The sequence below is a fragment of the Octopus sinensis genome, linkage group LG18 (genome assembly GCF_006345805.1).
Source record: "Octopus sinensis linkage group LG18, ASM634580v1, whole genome shotgun sequence".
NCBI classification, from domain to species: Eukaryota; Metazoa; Mollusca; class Cephalopoda; order Octopoda; family Octopodidae; genus Octopus; species Octopus sinensis.
In genome coordinates this window covers 21,897,253-21,914,271 of record NC_043014.1, presented here as the reverse complement: position 1 = coordinate 21,914,271, position 17,019 = coordinate 21,897,253, and the positions used below count along the sequence as shown (strand labels likewise).

Here is a 17,019-nt window from a genome sequence, read left to right as displayed (position 1 = left end):
ACTTGAAAGGATGAAAAGCATAATTGAACTTGAATGTCCGGGTAAAAAAAATATTTTTTTAAATACTGCTAAGCAGTTGGTCTAACGTGCAAGAGTCAGACAGCTCACCACCTTAATTCATATTTTGGAACAAGATTAGCTATTTTAAAAGGAAGGGTAAAGTCAATTGTATCAACTCCAGCACCTGACTATTTTATTACGTCAACCTCCAAAGATAAATAGGCCAGCTTTCCTGCAGCAAAATTTGGACTAAACATAAAAACTAGAATACTAATAAGAATTTTGTCTACATGTCAACCATCAACCCCAGCTCACCACCTGAATAAAGGTTTCTCATTAAAGTACAAGCATAGTAATTTTGAGGGAAGGAATTGGTCAATTTCATTTACCCCATTACTAGAGTGGTATTTTTACCAGCCAAGGAGGAAAAGATTTAAAAATAAAAAAAGAGAGGAAGTGCCAATGAAGAGATCAGTTCTATCAGGGCTGACATGAGATTAAAGAGTAAAAATACCATAAAGGTTTTCCAACATTCACACACCACCAGCCCAAATAAGTGTGCTTCTATCAAATCAGAGTTAATGTGTTTGAACAGCACTCCATCCAATAATCAAGATAGGGTATATGGTCTCAACATCCAGACCCCAACCCACAGATGTCATCCTTCCTTTTAAAGTGTCTAATTGCTGCTGATTTTTCACAAGAAAAAAAATTTTGTTACTTTCACCTCACCGTTACAAGACAAAACATGTTGCTTAGATACAAATTTGTTGTATCTGCCTTAACACTCAAAACAAAGAAACAGATCAAACACTACCAGGCATTTCATAAAAAGCCCAAACTCAGCCAATAAAGTGATCCCCTCACAACTTTTGGAAAAACTAATTTTCTAAACAGATCCATTAAATTCTTAATAGTACCTACTCCACCCAATATTATTGGTGAGTCTCCATACTAGGATAATGCAAGTCAAAAGTTGAAATAATAATAAAAAAGTGAAGTGAGAAGTAGAAAGAAAAATAAAAGAGACACGCTTATAATCTTTCAGTAGAGGAAGGGTAAAACAGATTACATTGACTCAGTTATTCACCATCTGTCCCTCTCCCAGAAAGATGAATGACAGTTAACCTCAACCAAACAAGCAGTGTAAAGATATATAACTAAAAATCACAAGGCATTAAAAATCCCTTGCTGATTCTGCCAAATAATAAAATATCCAAAGTGAAGAAAAGCAAGTCATGTTTTTAGTGAAGTGAGGTTTATTCAGTAAATAAAAGGATTTAAGATTGCATTTATTTTAATTGAATTTTATTTTTATTTTATTAAAAACTGACTGGTCTGAAAGCTTAAAATGAATCATTATCAAAACAAATGAGAAAAAACATCAATTATTAATCAACTAATGATGATGATGATGATGATGAAAGAATGCTACATATCTCACTGAAAGAAATGCATTTTTAAAAAATGAGAACAGAAAAATGAGATTTAGTTTCCAAAGATATTTTATATTTGAGAAGGGAACAGTGAAAAGATCAAACTCCATCCCAAATATTTTATAATTCATTTAATCTGCTGAAAGAATAGGGATTTTACTAAGCTCTATGAACTAGAGCTATACATATTTGGCCAACTGCTCTACCAACCAGTACCATTAATATGGAAGTAGAATCTCATGAATGGTTAATAAGGCCACTGAGCATAATGGAATCAGTGACAGAATTACGGTTTACAATTAGCACATCCAACAGTGTTTGATTCATTGACAAACTTCCATTTGTTAATCTCTTACATAGACATTGCATCTGAATGTCAGGGAAAGGAAAACAAATGACAGAAAAATACTAGTGAAGTAAGCCAAATGCAACAACTGAAACTAGGAAAGATTTTGATTTGATTTGTAGAATTTATGCATATAGAACATGTGTAAGTCTTCATATTTCACATGAATTAGTAGTTTACAATTACTAATTAATCTACACCTACCCAACAGCTAATTTCTAAGGTTTATTTTCCAACTCACTGCATACACAACTAAAAAGATGACTAGCCAATGAAATGTCAATGTGGTCATTCAAAATAGCAACCAAATTCTAAATTACACACCAGCATCCTATCTTACACTAGTGACTTGCCTAAAAGATTCTGGTGTATATCACAATCAAATAGAAATATACAAAATATTTCAGTGTTGTTTAAAGTACATTAAATGTGGGGATGAATGTCTTTCAAAGGGGATCTGCTCGATCAAGGACGTGAGGTTGAATTAAAAAAAACTAACTGCACATATCCAATGAACGCCTGCATGATGGAAAACAAAATGTTCGCTTAATGATGCAAGGGAGATAATTCATGCCGGTCTTCCTTTCAACACAAACCCATGTTAAAAATCAATATCCATACGTTAAAAACCAATGAAGTATGGCCTCAACTTGAGCCATGTAAGTAAACTACTATTATACAGGGATGGTTTAATCCAATTAAAGTACTATAAGCGCAATACATAATAGGTCCCATGTAACAAGCTTTTATGAATACAGAAACTTATCCAATCTAACAATGGCTTACTCAGATAAATAATAGTTCAAACCTCACTATTCTCAACAGATACCTCAATATACTACAAGACCACTTTATGTCTTGGTTGGCCATGATTTTCTGCATCTGAACTTTGCTCATTTAATATCCAGTGTCCAATACCAGTATGGAGATAAAATTTTAACCATATATTACAGCCAGATGGCTTTTCTCTGTCAACCCTTACCTGTTTAGCAAGGTACCATTACCATTTCACAGGTTTTCAAAAGTGCAGGACCCATTTTGCTTAAATGAACACATGGAATGTTAACATCAGGCTTCCAACAGTTATCTACCAAATCCACTCACAGAACACTGATCATCCTGGGATTATAGAAGACACTGGTCCAAGATATCACAATGGGACTGAACTTGAAACCATTTAATTCAGAAGCAAACCTTTCAACCCTTTAGCATTTAAACTGACCATATCTGGCCCCAATATTCTACCTGTTTTTATGTTCAAACTGACCAGATCTAGCCTCATCCTACAATGTTATTCTAAAAATAAATAACCACATCATCAAAATCTTTTAGATAATACATGATTAATACAAAATGTGAATAAATAAGCATTGCATGACAAAATTATCTGAATGCCAGAAGGTTAAGAGTAAGTTAAAATTATTTTCAATAATTTTGAACCAAAAGTTATGCAGCATTTAAAAGTTAAATAACATAAATTTCATTCTCACACCATATACATTTCTCGTACAGGCATCACACTACCAAGTTACTAAGACTCCTGACTGAAATATAATCATATTTCTAGGAAAGATAGGGATTCTCAGGTAAACATGATTAAAAAAGATTTACATTTGTAAATATCTCATCATACATCAATTTGGCCCTGATGTTAGAACTTACTTTTGGAATAGCAAACTACTAATTATTCATTGCAACTAAACTGTCTAGACTTGTTTTAGTACGCTATAAATGGCTGGTTGGCTTCAAAATGAGCAAGATACTAATGATATCATAGTTAATAGGATGTGGAATTTATACTTTACAACAGAAAATCATTTTCTTCCTTACATTCTGATTTTGCCATCAGATAGTGAAGTTATGTTACAACTAAGGGGGATAACTATGCAGTTGACTTTCTAAAGCATATGATTTGGATTGAGCTTTGGTGTTATAGTATCTTAACTTCAATCACAACTGGAAGACGATAGCTTACGTCAAGAGAGAAAGAGGAAATGGAAAGCAATTTGAAAAGGCTATTTTTTATCATTTATATTGATAGAGAAACTCAGAGAGATTGAGTGATGCAAAATTGTGGGGAGAAAGAAAGAAAATCTGAAGTAGAAAACTGTGATATGGAAGATGGTGCATGTAAGAGAAAGTTTATAAAAGCAGCTCCAAGAAGGAGTGAACACACTTGCCTGATTCTATACTGGCAATCTCTGCAATGGCACTAGAAAAATGAAAATGGTAGTGAAATAAAAACACACACATTTATATATAAAATATTTATATAAACAACAAGTATAACTATACAGTACAGACAGGTTGTGCATATGTGTGTGTATGTATGTATGTATGTATGTATGTATGTATGTAGCTTAGCTGGAAGTAGCATGGAAAAGAAGGGAAGTCTGTGCTATCACACTAACAAAGGTTTACCTCAGGTAACCTTAAATATAAAGACTTGTGGTACAGAAAACAGACACAATATTCATTAAAGCCTCAGCCAACAAAAAAACCCATTGACCATAGGCCAACTAACAACTGAAAGTTATAGTTTAAAATTAATAATAAAAATTAATCCTCCATCCTTTATAAATAATGTAATAATTCCTTGAGCAGTTCAGGTTTGAAGATCAAACTCACAGCAGCCCTTCATTGCATCCTTGCATAAAACGTTTCAGTAATAAAATTGATAGGTCATCTGCAGCAGATTGTTGCCTTGTCCAAAAGCAATATTAGCATTCATCTACTTAATGTCATGAACTTGAAACACTCATTAGCCGGAGCCATTTTACTCGCATCTATTGGTTGACGGCTATTTTAATAGTAAAGCCCTTAAGAGAGTACTAAGAAAGCAGCTTACACCACTTTCACACACTTGGGCAATCAGAAGGCAGCAATGATACATATCCACCATGACAAACAATTGAGATATCATGTTAGACTTCTTGTCTACAAAGTCAGCTTAGTAAAGCCTTTACTGACATCCAGCTACTTTTTTTTAAATATTTTAAATTACACTCACAAGTATACATATATCACACACATACCTGCCCTGAACAAATCCACTCACACACATCCCAGTACATCCATCCAGGTCACACACAAACACCTCTACATCTATCCACCAGAACTATCCCATACAAAAACATAATTACATTTGCCCAGTCTAGATACACACATGCATGCAGATAAATATCTTCCATAGCTACAATAGATTCAAATCCTGTGTCTTGTACACACAAGCAAAGAAATGCTCTATCATTCAACCACTTGCTATTTATCTGGGTATTCTGTAGAAAGAGGAAAAGGGTGTGGCATAGAGATGAAGTTGGGGGTAAAACATCAACAAACAATACTGAGTAACTTAGAACTACTTAAGGTTTCAAACAAATACTTTTTATTCACTGATGATGGAAAACTAGAGAGGATAAAAGAAAGTAAAAATATACAATGGAAATTCAGAACTTACTAGTAGATATTTCATGAATTATGGAAAGAAACAAAATGTACTATTAGGATAGTAATAATAATTGTAATAGTAGTAGTCATAATAAATAATAGAATTTTTTTATGAGGGCATAATTACTTTAAGAAATAATAATTTTTATGATTTCTTAATTTGGCATGATGCCTTAAACGAGTTAAGTTGACTGTCTTTGTTTAAGGACATAACGCTTACTGACGAGTGCAAACTGAGGAGAAACAACTCCAGCATGTCCTCCATTTGACATTGTGTCAAACAATGATGATGATAATAATTATAATATTAATGATATTAATAACAGATGTGTCCTTACCTAAATAAAGGAGTTAAATGAAGTAGATTTAGAATTAAATACAGTTTATGTTGGAAATATGTCTGACAGGTTTTTTTTTTAAGTGTGTAACTTTATCTCTCCACCTACATACAAAAGTTTCTCTTCCCACTTAAATTTTATAGAGTTCTATATATATATATAAATATATATATATAATATAGATATACAATATACATAGACTGATGTAGAGAGGTGTTGTTGCAATGTATCTCGTTTCTCATTTTAAATCCTTATTTCTTAAAAGATGCTAAAGAACTTGTCTTTTCTTCTTCTCTCTACCTCTCTTCTTTCCTGATTTCTATTTTCCATTTTCGTTTCTTACTGTTATAAGATATAGATTTTTTTTTTTTAAATGAATGTATGTATGTACATATACATACAACAATATATTCCTCCTTTTCTTTTGAAGTCAATGAAAGTCTTAAAGGAATTCTCAAAAGATGTTCAGTTGTATTAGTGAAAAGGTTTGTAGTTTTTTATAACATCCAGCTGCCTTAGAGTCCTTACGTAAATTGTTCCGTAGTTTCTTCATAGAGTAGATAAAAATTAAGACACAAAATATAGTAGTATTACAGCATATATACATACATATATATATGTGTGTGTGAGATGTAGAAGTATAGATGGAGAGATGGCATAAAATTTAAGATTATAGTAAGTATGCTAGCAGCGAAGTTGTATATAATGCCACTTATTTGGGGTGTAGGAAAGTCAATGATAATGGGCTGACTACCTTATATCTGTATCTAGAATGTCTTCTTTCATTCAGTTGGGAAATAATAGCAGCATTACTGTATTGTGTGTGTATGTATGTGTGTATATATATACATACATACACACACGCACATATATACATACATACACATATGCATATATTTATGGTAATAATTGTGATATTTTACTGTGGTACTTGCCATGCTGGCCTTATTACTGTAGCATCTTGTAGTAGTAGTACTGAAATCATTTTTATCGTAATAGTAGTAATAGTAGAAGTAGATTTACTGTAGAAGATTGCCATGCTGGCCTTATACTGTGTAGCATCTTGTAGTAGTAGTAGTAGGGTTTGAGAGATAAGCCTGATGCAGAGATACTCACTCAACGTCTATAGCCACCACCACCACTGTTTCCTCCGCCACCGCTGAAGTTGCCGTAGGGACCTGCACCTCGCTGGGAGTAGCCGCCCCGTTTCATTGGCCCACCTCCGTAGTCACTGCCATAGTTTGAGCCAAAGTTTCCACCACCCCCTCCACCACTGCCCCAACCTCCACCATAACCGTTACCACTAAACTGCCCACCTCCGCCCTGATTCCACCCGCCACCGCCACCATAACCGTCACTGCCACCATAACCGTCGTCACAGAAACCTCCCTGGGGTCCCCAGTTGTTCATGCGTCCACGACCAAGTGGCATGCCGCCACGACCTCCACGAATGCCACCACCACCGCCACCACGCATTGGTAAGTCCCCACCTCCCATTCCATAACCCATTGCTCCTCCAGGTCCCATACCCATACCAGATCCGCCTCCACTACGGACCTTGTTCATTTCCTCACGGGACAGAGCTTTCTTCACTTCAATTTTTTTACCCTTTGACTCAAAGAACTTGGTCAATACCAGTTTGTCTACTGTGTCGTAATCTTCAAACGTCACAAAGCAGAAACCCTTTTTCTTTTGCGTGTTCTTATCAATGACCATATCGACCGTCTTCACCTCACCAAAGGGACCAAACAGCTCTCGTAGGTCCTCTTCTGTCATTTCTTCCTTGATGCCACCCACAAATAGCTTCTTAACTGTCGGTTGTGACTCAACCTCATTGCGTGGCATGGCACGTTTTGTCTCCACCTCTTTACTGTCAATGCAGTGTGGTCGATGTTTCTGGGCTTCATCAACCTACAAAAGAAAAACAACAGTCAATTACATGTAAATTCAATTTTTGCCTAAGATTATACAATAAAAATAGTAATTTCAAACACAAAATGGAAAATGTTAACCTATGCAAGGTCTAACAAAAATGGCTACAACTAAATATTACAAAGTATGTTATCCAATGCCCTAATAATTAGTTATGCTCCACCCCTATGGTAATAATTACTGTTATTGCATCATCAATGGTTGGATGATTTAACAGGAGCTGACAAGCCAAAGAGCTACACCAGGCTCCAATTGTTTTGGTATGGTTTCTACAACTAGATGCCCTTCCTAACACCAACCACTTCACAGTGTACTGGGTGCTTTTTTTACATGGCACCAGCAGGGTTGCTAAGACAAAGACCTCTGAACTGAGAGGGAAATAAGCAGTTAGTGTATAATAGCAGGACAGAGATAGTGGTCTTAGGAAGTGGAAAAAGAGCTAAACAGAGACAGTCAGAGAAAGAAAAATAGATGGTGTTGGAGATGTCCTGGAGGCATATCTACAGTGAACAGTTGGGGGAGCATATGTAATAAAGAAGATAGAGAGGGATGTTCCATTAGTGTGAGGGGGGAGATGTTTCAAGACAGGGAAGCCATAACCAGTGAGTGATGGTGAGAGAAAATGGATTGGTATGATAGACATGTTACAGTATGGAGTGTAGAGGCACATGAGGAGGAGTGGAGGGGCCTACAATGGGTGACCATAGATAGTGAGATGAACAGTGATGTTGGGAAGATGGGTTGTAGGGGTGCTTTGACAGATTTGGGGGTGGGCATGGTCATAGAGGACATGCCTATATGTGTGACCATTATTTTACTCAGCTTGACATAGAGCAAATTGCCCGATGTTATAGTCCCTTTATCTCCTCTGTGAGGCTCAGCATCTAGCAATCATTTCTCACCACTTTGGTCTTCCTGGGTCTACCCCTTCCACAGGTCCTCTCTACGATTAGAGATTGGTATTTCCTTATGCAGCAGTCTTCATCCATACGCATCACATGACAATACCAGTACAGCCTTCTCTCTTGCATTTTCTTATAGCCGTTTTTTCTCTAAACCATTTACACTGCTGTACATGCACACTGACATTACCAATCCAGTAGAACATATTGGCTTTATTTCTTTCTCAAGCTTTTCCATGTCCTCTATAGTCACAGCCATATAGCACTGCTATTTACATTTTGTAGACATTTTCCTATGCTTGTATATATTGTATACGGATGATTTCCTTGTTACAATTAACTACTCAATTTTAAGTAGAGAAGCAGCTTGGTTTTATAACAGTAAAGCAAACTGGATTAAGCAGAGTTTTAAGACTTAGATCAGGATTCAATACACTAACCTTGAAACCTGACCATCTCCTAGTCTACCTCGCAACCAGTTTTAGAGTCAATGAGAGAACCTCTACATGGTCACTCGACTTCATTCAGATCACATCCATCTTAGTACCTTAAAAAAGAATACATTAGATCTTTAACTGAAATACTCTTGTTCATAAAAAAAATCAATTGTTTCAGATAGCTCTATAACAATTGTTTGTTAAACCCCCACCCCCAAGTCAATTATGATCATCCTGCAATTTTGGATATCTAGGATTGTATTGTTCAATGTATTCTTTTTAAAGACAAACGTGATTTTGGGTGTTTTGAATAACATTCTCATTATGTGATTGAAACGAGAGAAAAACATTATCATAAAAACAGAACGGCCTTAAGGATTGGAATCAAAAAGAGTTGAACATCATGGTTGACTGAACCATTGCTTTGATAAACTTTTCCATGTTTGTAATGGGTCAGGCAAAGTTCAATAAGGTAGATTTCCTATTACTAGATGCTCTTTCTATTACTAACTCAGGTTTTCTAACAAGTTAATATTTTCTCTAGTCCTTCAAACACGGATAGCACAGTGGCTGGGTGTTTTCACTGAAAATTGCAAACAAATGGACACTGCATGTATAACAGTAACATTTATTTAGAATTAGCCCATGTCTAGAATGGAGACAAACATATGACAGGGTTCTCTCAGTTTCTGCCAACAAAATCCATTCACAAGGCTTTGACTGGGCTAGAGTTACAGAAGACACTTGGACAAGCTGTATTAAATCCCAAAACCTTATGATTGCAAAGCAAACATTTAAACCACACAGCATCAACTGTCTACTTTACTATTATTATATTTGTTTAAAGAAAAGAGAGAGGCTTAAAATAATTCGTTGATAACTAAAGCTTAAGCTAACAGGGAACACAGTACATAGTTGTTCATTTTACTGACCATATCAAAATATTTCACAAACTACACCCTACTTCTTAAAGGTAGTAGACTATGTTGTCTGAAATACAACATCTAGAATACAATTGTCATGACTACTACCACACTGACATGACCTATCTGTACATTGTCTCCTCACTAACATGACAGTACATGTATAAACCACTCTGACAGGACTTGCATGAACATTGAATGTAGTCCAGTATGTACAAAAAAAAAAGTATGGTATTAGTTGTGTTGCTTCAGGAATGATTTTAGACTTACAACTTGAGTGCTGATTGGTACTCACCATATGAGAAGTGAGTGTGAAGTTGAAAGAATCCGATAAAAGTGGACCTTGTTAAATAAAAGCGAGTAAGTAAAACAAATGGAACCTGTAATATATTTAAAGCAAAAACCCTAATATTATTTGTCTCCGGCCTCTGGTTAGTGGACTGTCTCATCACAACCATTGGTGATTCTGATTGGTGAGATAGGAAAACCAACCAAACCTTGTAGATAGGTATATCAAAATATACATTTAACATTTCTCAGATGTAACTTTAGCTTCTGATCAAACAGACTTACAAGTGTCTTATAAAGTTATAATTTTGAATCACTATCCAGAACCAACATGTTGTCTCCATCTTAAAATGTCAAGATGAGAGAAATCAGTTAATATTTCTAGCAGGTCAACACTCATTGGCCACAGAAACTGTTGCGAAGGGAGATAAACGATAAGATCTGTTATAATTACGAACGGGATATTTTGATCCCTGCACCAATACCATACATTGCCACCACATACTCAAGTAACCCTCATTTATGCTTTTTATGCCACTGTTACAGAGATGGCAGCTATGAAAAAGTTTCCAGCGAAAGAAGCCTATGCTCCAGATTCGATCTTTTGCTTCACTATTTCACCTATTCTACTACACTGCACCTACAAAAAGGTGCCACAACTCCTTTCCGATAAGGCGATATCCAACTGCAGTGGAGCGTGGGAGATGATAATCAAGCAATAACGGGTTAGACTGACAAACTTCGATCCTCCAAAGTAAATTTTTGATACTTTAAAAGGGAAGTGCTTAAATTGACCATATACCCGACACGACCATCACTTCTCTCAAGTTACCATAAATAACACAAGTGATAGAATAAAGTTGATACAAAGCCCCCGGTTAAAATCTTGTCACCAAAACAGTGACAACAGCAAGAAACGCTTTTCTTTAAAAGTCCAAGCTTAGCAGCAACATCGCATAATCAACGAAGATTTTATTAGCCTCTCGTAGTGTTTCCTCATATACCTTCCTGAAAACAACCAAGAACTGCAGGAACTCAACCAACATTTGGAATCTTACCATATGTAAGACGGGTCGAGATGGTTGAAGTCTCTCGTTTTTAATTTCATAATCAGGAATAGTCCAACGTGAATGATAACTTTACTGTTAACAAATTTACGATAGAAAGATAGTCGTAGTGCATAAATTGTACTGAATGACAACTTAATTTAAACAAGACCTGAACTCAGGATACCGAGAACAAAATACCGTAAGATATTTTTCGTCTATCACTGACCTATTAATTGCCGTTAAATAATTATTTCTAGCAGATAGTTCCAAATTTGTGGGTAGAGTACAGTTGATCAAATCAATCCAATACATGACTAGTATTGTGTTGACTAAAGGATGAACGACACCGTCGACGTCTAGGAATTGAGCCTAGAACCATATGCGAGACATAAATACCGCTATGTATTTTAGCTGGCACTCTGTCGTACACTAACCATTCTAATATTGGCTTCAAATTTTGGCACAAGGCCAGCAATTTCGGTGGAGAGATTAAGGCGAATTCATCGACCCCGAGAGCCAAGTATTTTGCCCGGCGTACTAACAATTCTGCCAGCAGCTCACCGCCTTACTACCCATTCTAACATTGATAATAAAAAAATGGAGCAGATCAGGTGGCTTGTTATTTGGGCCAATCACAAAAGTAGCTAACAGAACTGTAATTCTAACATCATACCACATACGGCTAGACCATATTTCTTATAAACTTTGGGAGGATCCAACAAAACGACGATGGTAATAAATTCTCCCTACCACATCCATATATATACCCCTATCAAAGGAAGGATATAGTAGTCCCGTACTTCATTCAAGTTTCGAGTGAAACGAAAGTAAAACAAGGACAAGGTAAAAAAAACCGAAATTTTAAGTTCCATCTGTATAAACTGCATTAGCCCCAAAATTATGATAGCAATGTAGGACAGGCAATAGTTTATTCTCGTATATGCCTCAACAGACGTAGAGCTAAATTTATTTTATTTATTTATTTTGCAAATCAAATTTCCTGTAAAATTGTAATCATTTCAATATATATTCGATCCGTAATTTCCATTACATTTAACAGTGCCCACTTTTGTAAAAAAAATTTAAACATAATACTTTTTGAGACAGCGTACATATACAGAAAATACATTTTATTGAGTTAACACTTTTCATGCCTTAACTTTTACAAGGGCACATTAAAATACGACGACACTAAGAAGTATTGCAGACAATCCGACACTCGCCAGTATTTGCTTCAGGATTTCAATATATTTGTACAATACCATACGAAAATTAGATATCTCGTTCCAAAGGTCAGAACTGGTAAATTCTTCCCTTATACTATGTTTAACACTCAGGTGTTCTTTCATTCTGGGGACTTTCCCTCCAAAATTATTAAACGTGGAACTGAAAAAGTGTATATAAAAAAGGTATAGACTTCATCTTTAGCATTGAGGGGATCTGCAGCTATTTCTAACAGGTCGAGCGACTGCGGGAGCTATGTGGCTGCGCATAAAGCGAAGGAAACTGGTGGAGCGGGAATATAACAAAGAGAAATAGCCGAATGTGAAACAAAAACCCATGAGATGAGATGCGAAACTACTACCAGTAAATCGAGCAACCGACCAAAGAGGCGCTCACGTTAGCTTGTGACCTTGATGTAATTAACGTGTCTATAGGGAAAATGCGGGCAAGAAGAGTTTCGATGAGAAGCAATACTAAAAAAAGGGGTTTATTAGATATGAGAAAATTGTTAAACAAAGGAAAATTAACGTAGCTTCTCTATACTACAATAAAAAAAAAATTATAAACCATTTCAATAAAGAACCAAAACGAGCCACATGGAGAAATAAGATGTTTTGATGTTCATGCTTGTTATCGGTCGCATTAAATCATAAACAATTACAGCAGTTGTTACTTTTAAAAACAGCCATGGGATTTGAGAACTTTTCTCTTCTGCAAGAATAAAAACTGAAGTCAAAATACTATAGAAGAGAGGTGGTGGGCATCTGAAGTGTCGTTAGGCATACAGAAGGATTGAAACCGCATCGCAAGCTGAATTTACAGAAAATTTGCTACATCTTGATCAATATCACTGGAATTATTACGAATGGGGCTGCACTGAATAAAATCAAAGCTGAAACTTGGAAGTGATTTTAAATTAGATGAAATCAGATCATTAAGACCAATTCATCACCATATGGAAGCTGGTTCTTCTAGTGATGATGGCTTTTGTTAAGAGGAAGACGAAATTGAGTACAGTGAGTGGATGTGGTGACAGTAAAGAATATGATTGGAGTAGCAAGATTCAAGGTGGGAGATAATAATTTGATTGGAGGGGGAGAAAGTAAGAACAATAAAGGTGTAGAAAATGGTAGGAGGAAGGAGAAAGAAGCAGGTGATTCAAGAGAGACAATTAATATGTCAGGTCACGTGGTGGTTTCACATTGCCAATATGGAGATGATTAATGTGAGAGAATAGTTAGAATAGCTGGTAGACTATAACCAATAAACTCTTTTATAAGTCTTGAATTTTTAGCGGTTTGTCCAAAGAAATTGGTTTCCTTCCGTTACCTAAGGTTGCTTCTGTTGTGAGATGTCCGCAGAGAAATTTGCGCCTAAATAACCCTGTCAAGACTAAAAATTCTTTGGTTCTAAATATATCCAAGTTAATTATTCGCATATTTTATTGAATGAAAATGCTTTTCTCAAGCTGTAAAAAAAGTGAATATGAATGTTGTGCGCGTGTGTGTATATAACATACAGACAGACAACTATCTCCCCATCACTTCCTCGTGTACGTGTATATGTGTGTGTGTGTGTACATACATACACGTCCGAAGGTGAGAATCGAACATTTGAAATTTCAGCTTCCCAATAAACAGACTACGTAACTATTTTCAGTTTGAGTAGTTTTTGTGCACACTCAAGAGGGTGGAGGAAGTGAGACATGGGGAGACATCGATGAAAATATTTTAGAAGGCATATTAAATTTTGTACAAATGTTGCAGGATTATATTTTCATTCATATCGATTTCTAACAAGACAGTACAAAATCGAGCATTTATGGAAGACAGCTATTGTCGGTTATACCGACATCAGTATTTGACAATCAGAGCATAGGAGGTACAGTCCTGATTTTGGCGGGATTCGAAATAAGAAAATAGAGAAATACAACGAAATGTATGGCATTTTGTTTCCCGCTCTATCACCAGTGCCCTTTCTAAACAAGTGGAGATTCTACTATAGTATACAAAGATACAGATTTCCAAACATCTATTACTTGACTCGTAATTTACTTTATCCCTGGAACAATGAAATATTAAATCGATCCCGAATAAACCTAATCCGCTCTAACTTCCAAAAGTGTTAAAAACGGGTATCACAACTATATGCCAGTACAAAATCTTTAGATGATGATTCCTAAATCTCCATGCTACATAGATCAACAATATGGACATTTGAGCGTCGGATTACCCTTTCCACACTTAAAACGATAACGTAAAATCATGATTTCAATTGCTATGAATAGTCACAAAACATTGATATTTATTTGGTGTATGTAAGCTGACATAGAAATTTACAAAGAATTCATCATACACACATGACTAAAACCGAATTAAAAATATATTGAAACGGGGAAACTCATAGTAGTTTACGGTGAATTAATGTCTAAACTTAAATACTCAATGAACACAAATGCTGTATTGAATAAAATTTACAATATAACAAGACTATCCTAGTGAATATAAATTTTGCGTTATCCTGTTCTTAGATATCTCTAAAATTTAAGAACATGGAGAAAGCGTTAACTAAAAATATGTATTCTCATCATGTCTAGTCTAGATAATTCTTTGTTATAACGTAAATCTATCTAATTTTAACTCAAAGCATCGTTTAAATGTTCTTTTTGAATGTCTATTGTATCAGAAGCTCGTTTCGAGGTTCATTATTTTAACTTAAAACTGAATACAAAAGACATCACAATACAAATTTTATATAAAGAATGGCACATGGCTCAGGTGATTTATGGCTGGTGGTGTCTGGGCGGAAGAGACACTAAGAGACGTAGTATGAAGCTTACTAATTGTGAATGGGTTCAGTGAGTTCATAGATAAAAAGTAGTGGTATACGTGTGCTATATATATATATACACACACACACACAAGTATGTATATTTTTTAACCTATGCTTAAATTATTTTCAACTGAACACACCACATGGCTTTTGATGTTCAATCATGGCTGGTTTGAAGTCGACATGAATTGGGAAGGGAAGAAGAGGGATGCGGTTTACATACCACACACACATACACACGTGTGTACAATGCATTTAAATCTAGCAGTGAAATTAGGACCACGAGGATCTTTGCAACAATTTAAAACGGGGATCGAACTGACCAGTTTCGTCGTTGTTTAACAATTTACCCGATTTACTGTCAGTTACTAATGCCCTTGAGAAAGACATTGCACGTCTACACAATCTCATTTCCACACTTATGAATTGCCAAAGTGAGGAATGTATATTTAAATCGGTGAGCCAAAAAATTATATTACTAACATGTGCATGTTTAAGACTGGATGGAGTATAGGATAAAGTTCTCAAATCAGAATTCATCAACAAACATGACATTAACCACCCACACACATACGTACACGGATAGCTGAGATTTATGTCTGTGTGTGCGTATTTTAAATGGAGTGAATTCCAGCCTAGATAAAGACATGGTAAAATAGCTGAGATTAACGAACATCTGTAAAAAGCAATTACACACATTACATATATTTACCTCCATCGTCGATGGTGGACCACTGACAGAAGAAATATTACAATAATTATGGTTTTAGCTAGACATGTCTCAGGCAGAAAATAATTGATGGAGGGATGAGACCGGAAGATGAGTTATCTTGCATTTGAACTGTGAAAAACTATAGGCATGAAGACACACACATATATATATATATTATATATATACACACACATACAGAGAAATGGACGATTCTTACATCTTATAGGGAATATTATGTAAAATACAAACAATCATAAATAAATCTATTGTAGAGTATTCTGATAGTTTATGCGTTTAATTACAAGCATTAAATTTCAACATTTAAAAGTACAACTTAACCATCCGGTTTTCATTCTTACCTGTTCGGCCGTCTTATAGGTGATAAATCCGAAGCCGCGAGATTTCTTAGAATTAGGGTCTCTCATGACGATACAGTCGATTACTTCACCCCACTGGCTGAAATATTTCTTGAGGCTTTCTTCATCCGTAACATAATGAAGGCCGCCAATAAATAGCTTACAGAACTTCTCCGTATCATTCTCCCGGAACCTTCCCCGTGACATGATGGCGACGACGCGATATTTTCTCTCACGACAAACAACAAAAATATCACTGCATACAGCCTCCCACTTTTCTATACTTCACTCCCTTTCTTCACCTCCCCTTCACTTCCTCTCTATTCCTACTATACATTTCAATTCGCCTTCTCCTCACACTCACACTACTTCTACGCCTCAATTTAACTTTATCTACTCCTCACACACCCTTATTCTTACTCAAGATTTCTTTTTTTACCTCCACCTTATTTGTATTCCTTCTCTAGATTTTATGTTATACCCTTCTTGCACAAACGCTACTCATACTCATAACCTCTTCCTTTTCCTCACTCCAACTCTGAGTTCTACTCATCCATTCTTCGCTCATTCTCCTGTCTAGGTTTTATTAAATTTCTTTCCTTATTTGCTCGCTATTCCGATTTTAGATCTTACGTAGTTCTCGTCTCCACTCTCCTTTAACACCAATTAACATTTCGTCTTTCTCCGTGCAAGAGTTCTGCTCGAAACGGTAGACTATTTCTTCTTCACGGCATGAAATGTTTTCTATTTGATTTATTTATTAAATTATTAATCTGCCGATGTTTCAGCTGTAAGAA

At 35.7% G+C, this 17,019-nt stretch overlaps 1 protein-coding gene across 1 annotated transcript; it reads right to left on the bottom strand.

The window, feature by feature from the left end:
- Positions 1–4,034: 4,034 nt before the first annotated feature.
- On the bottom strand, positions 4,035–16,533 carry LOC115221315 (heterogeneous nuclear ribonucleoprotein A1, A2/B1 homolog). The gene is made up of 2 exons (XM_029791476.2): positions 16,226–16,533; positions 4,035–7,478 (listed from the first exon to the last, which is right to left on the bottom strand). The coding sequence occupies exons 1-2, from the start codon at positions 16,427–16,429 to the stop codon at positions 6,684–6,686; spliced, it is 999 nt and encodes a 332-aa protein (XP_029647336.1). The 5' UTR covers positions 16,430–16,533; the 3' UTR covers positions 4,035–6,683.
- Positions 16,534–17,019: the final 486 nt, after the last annotated feature.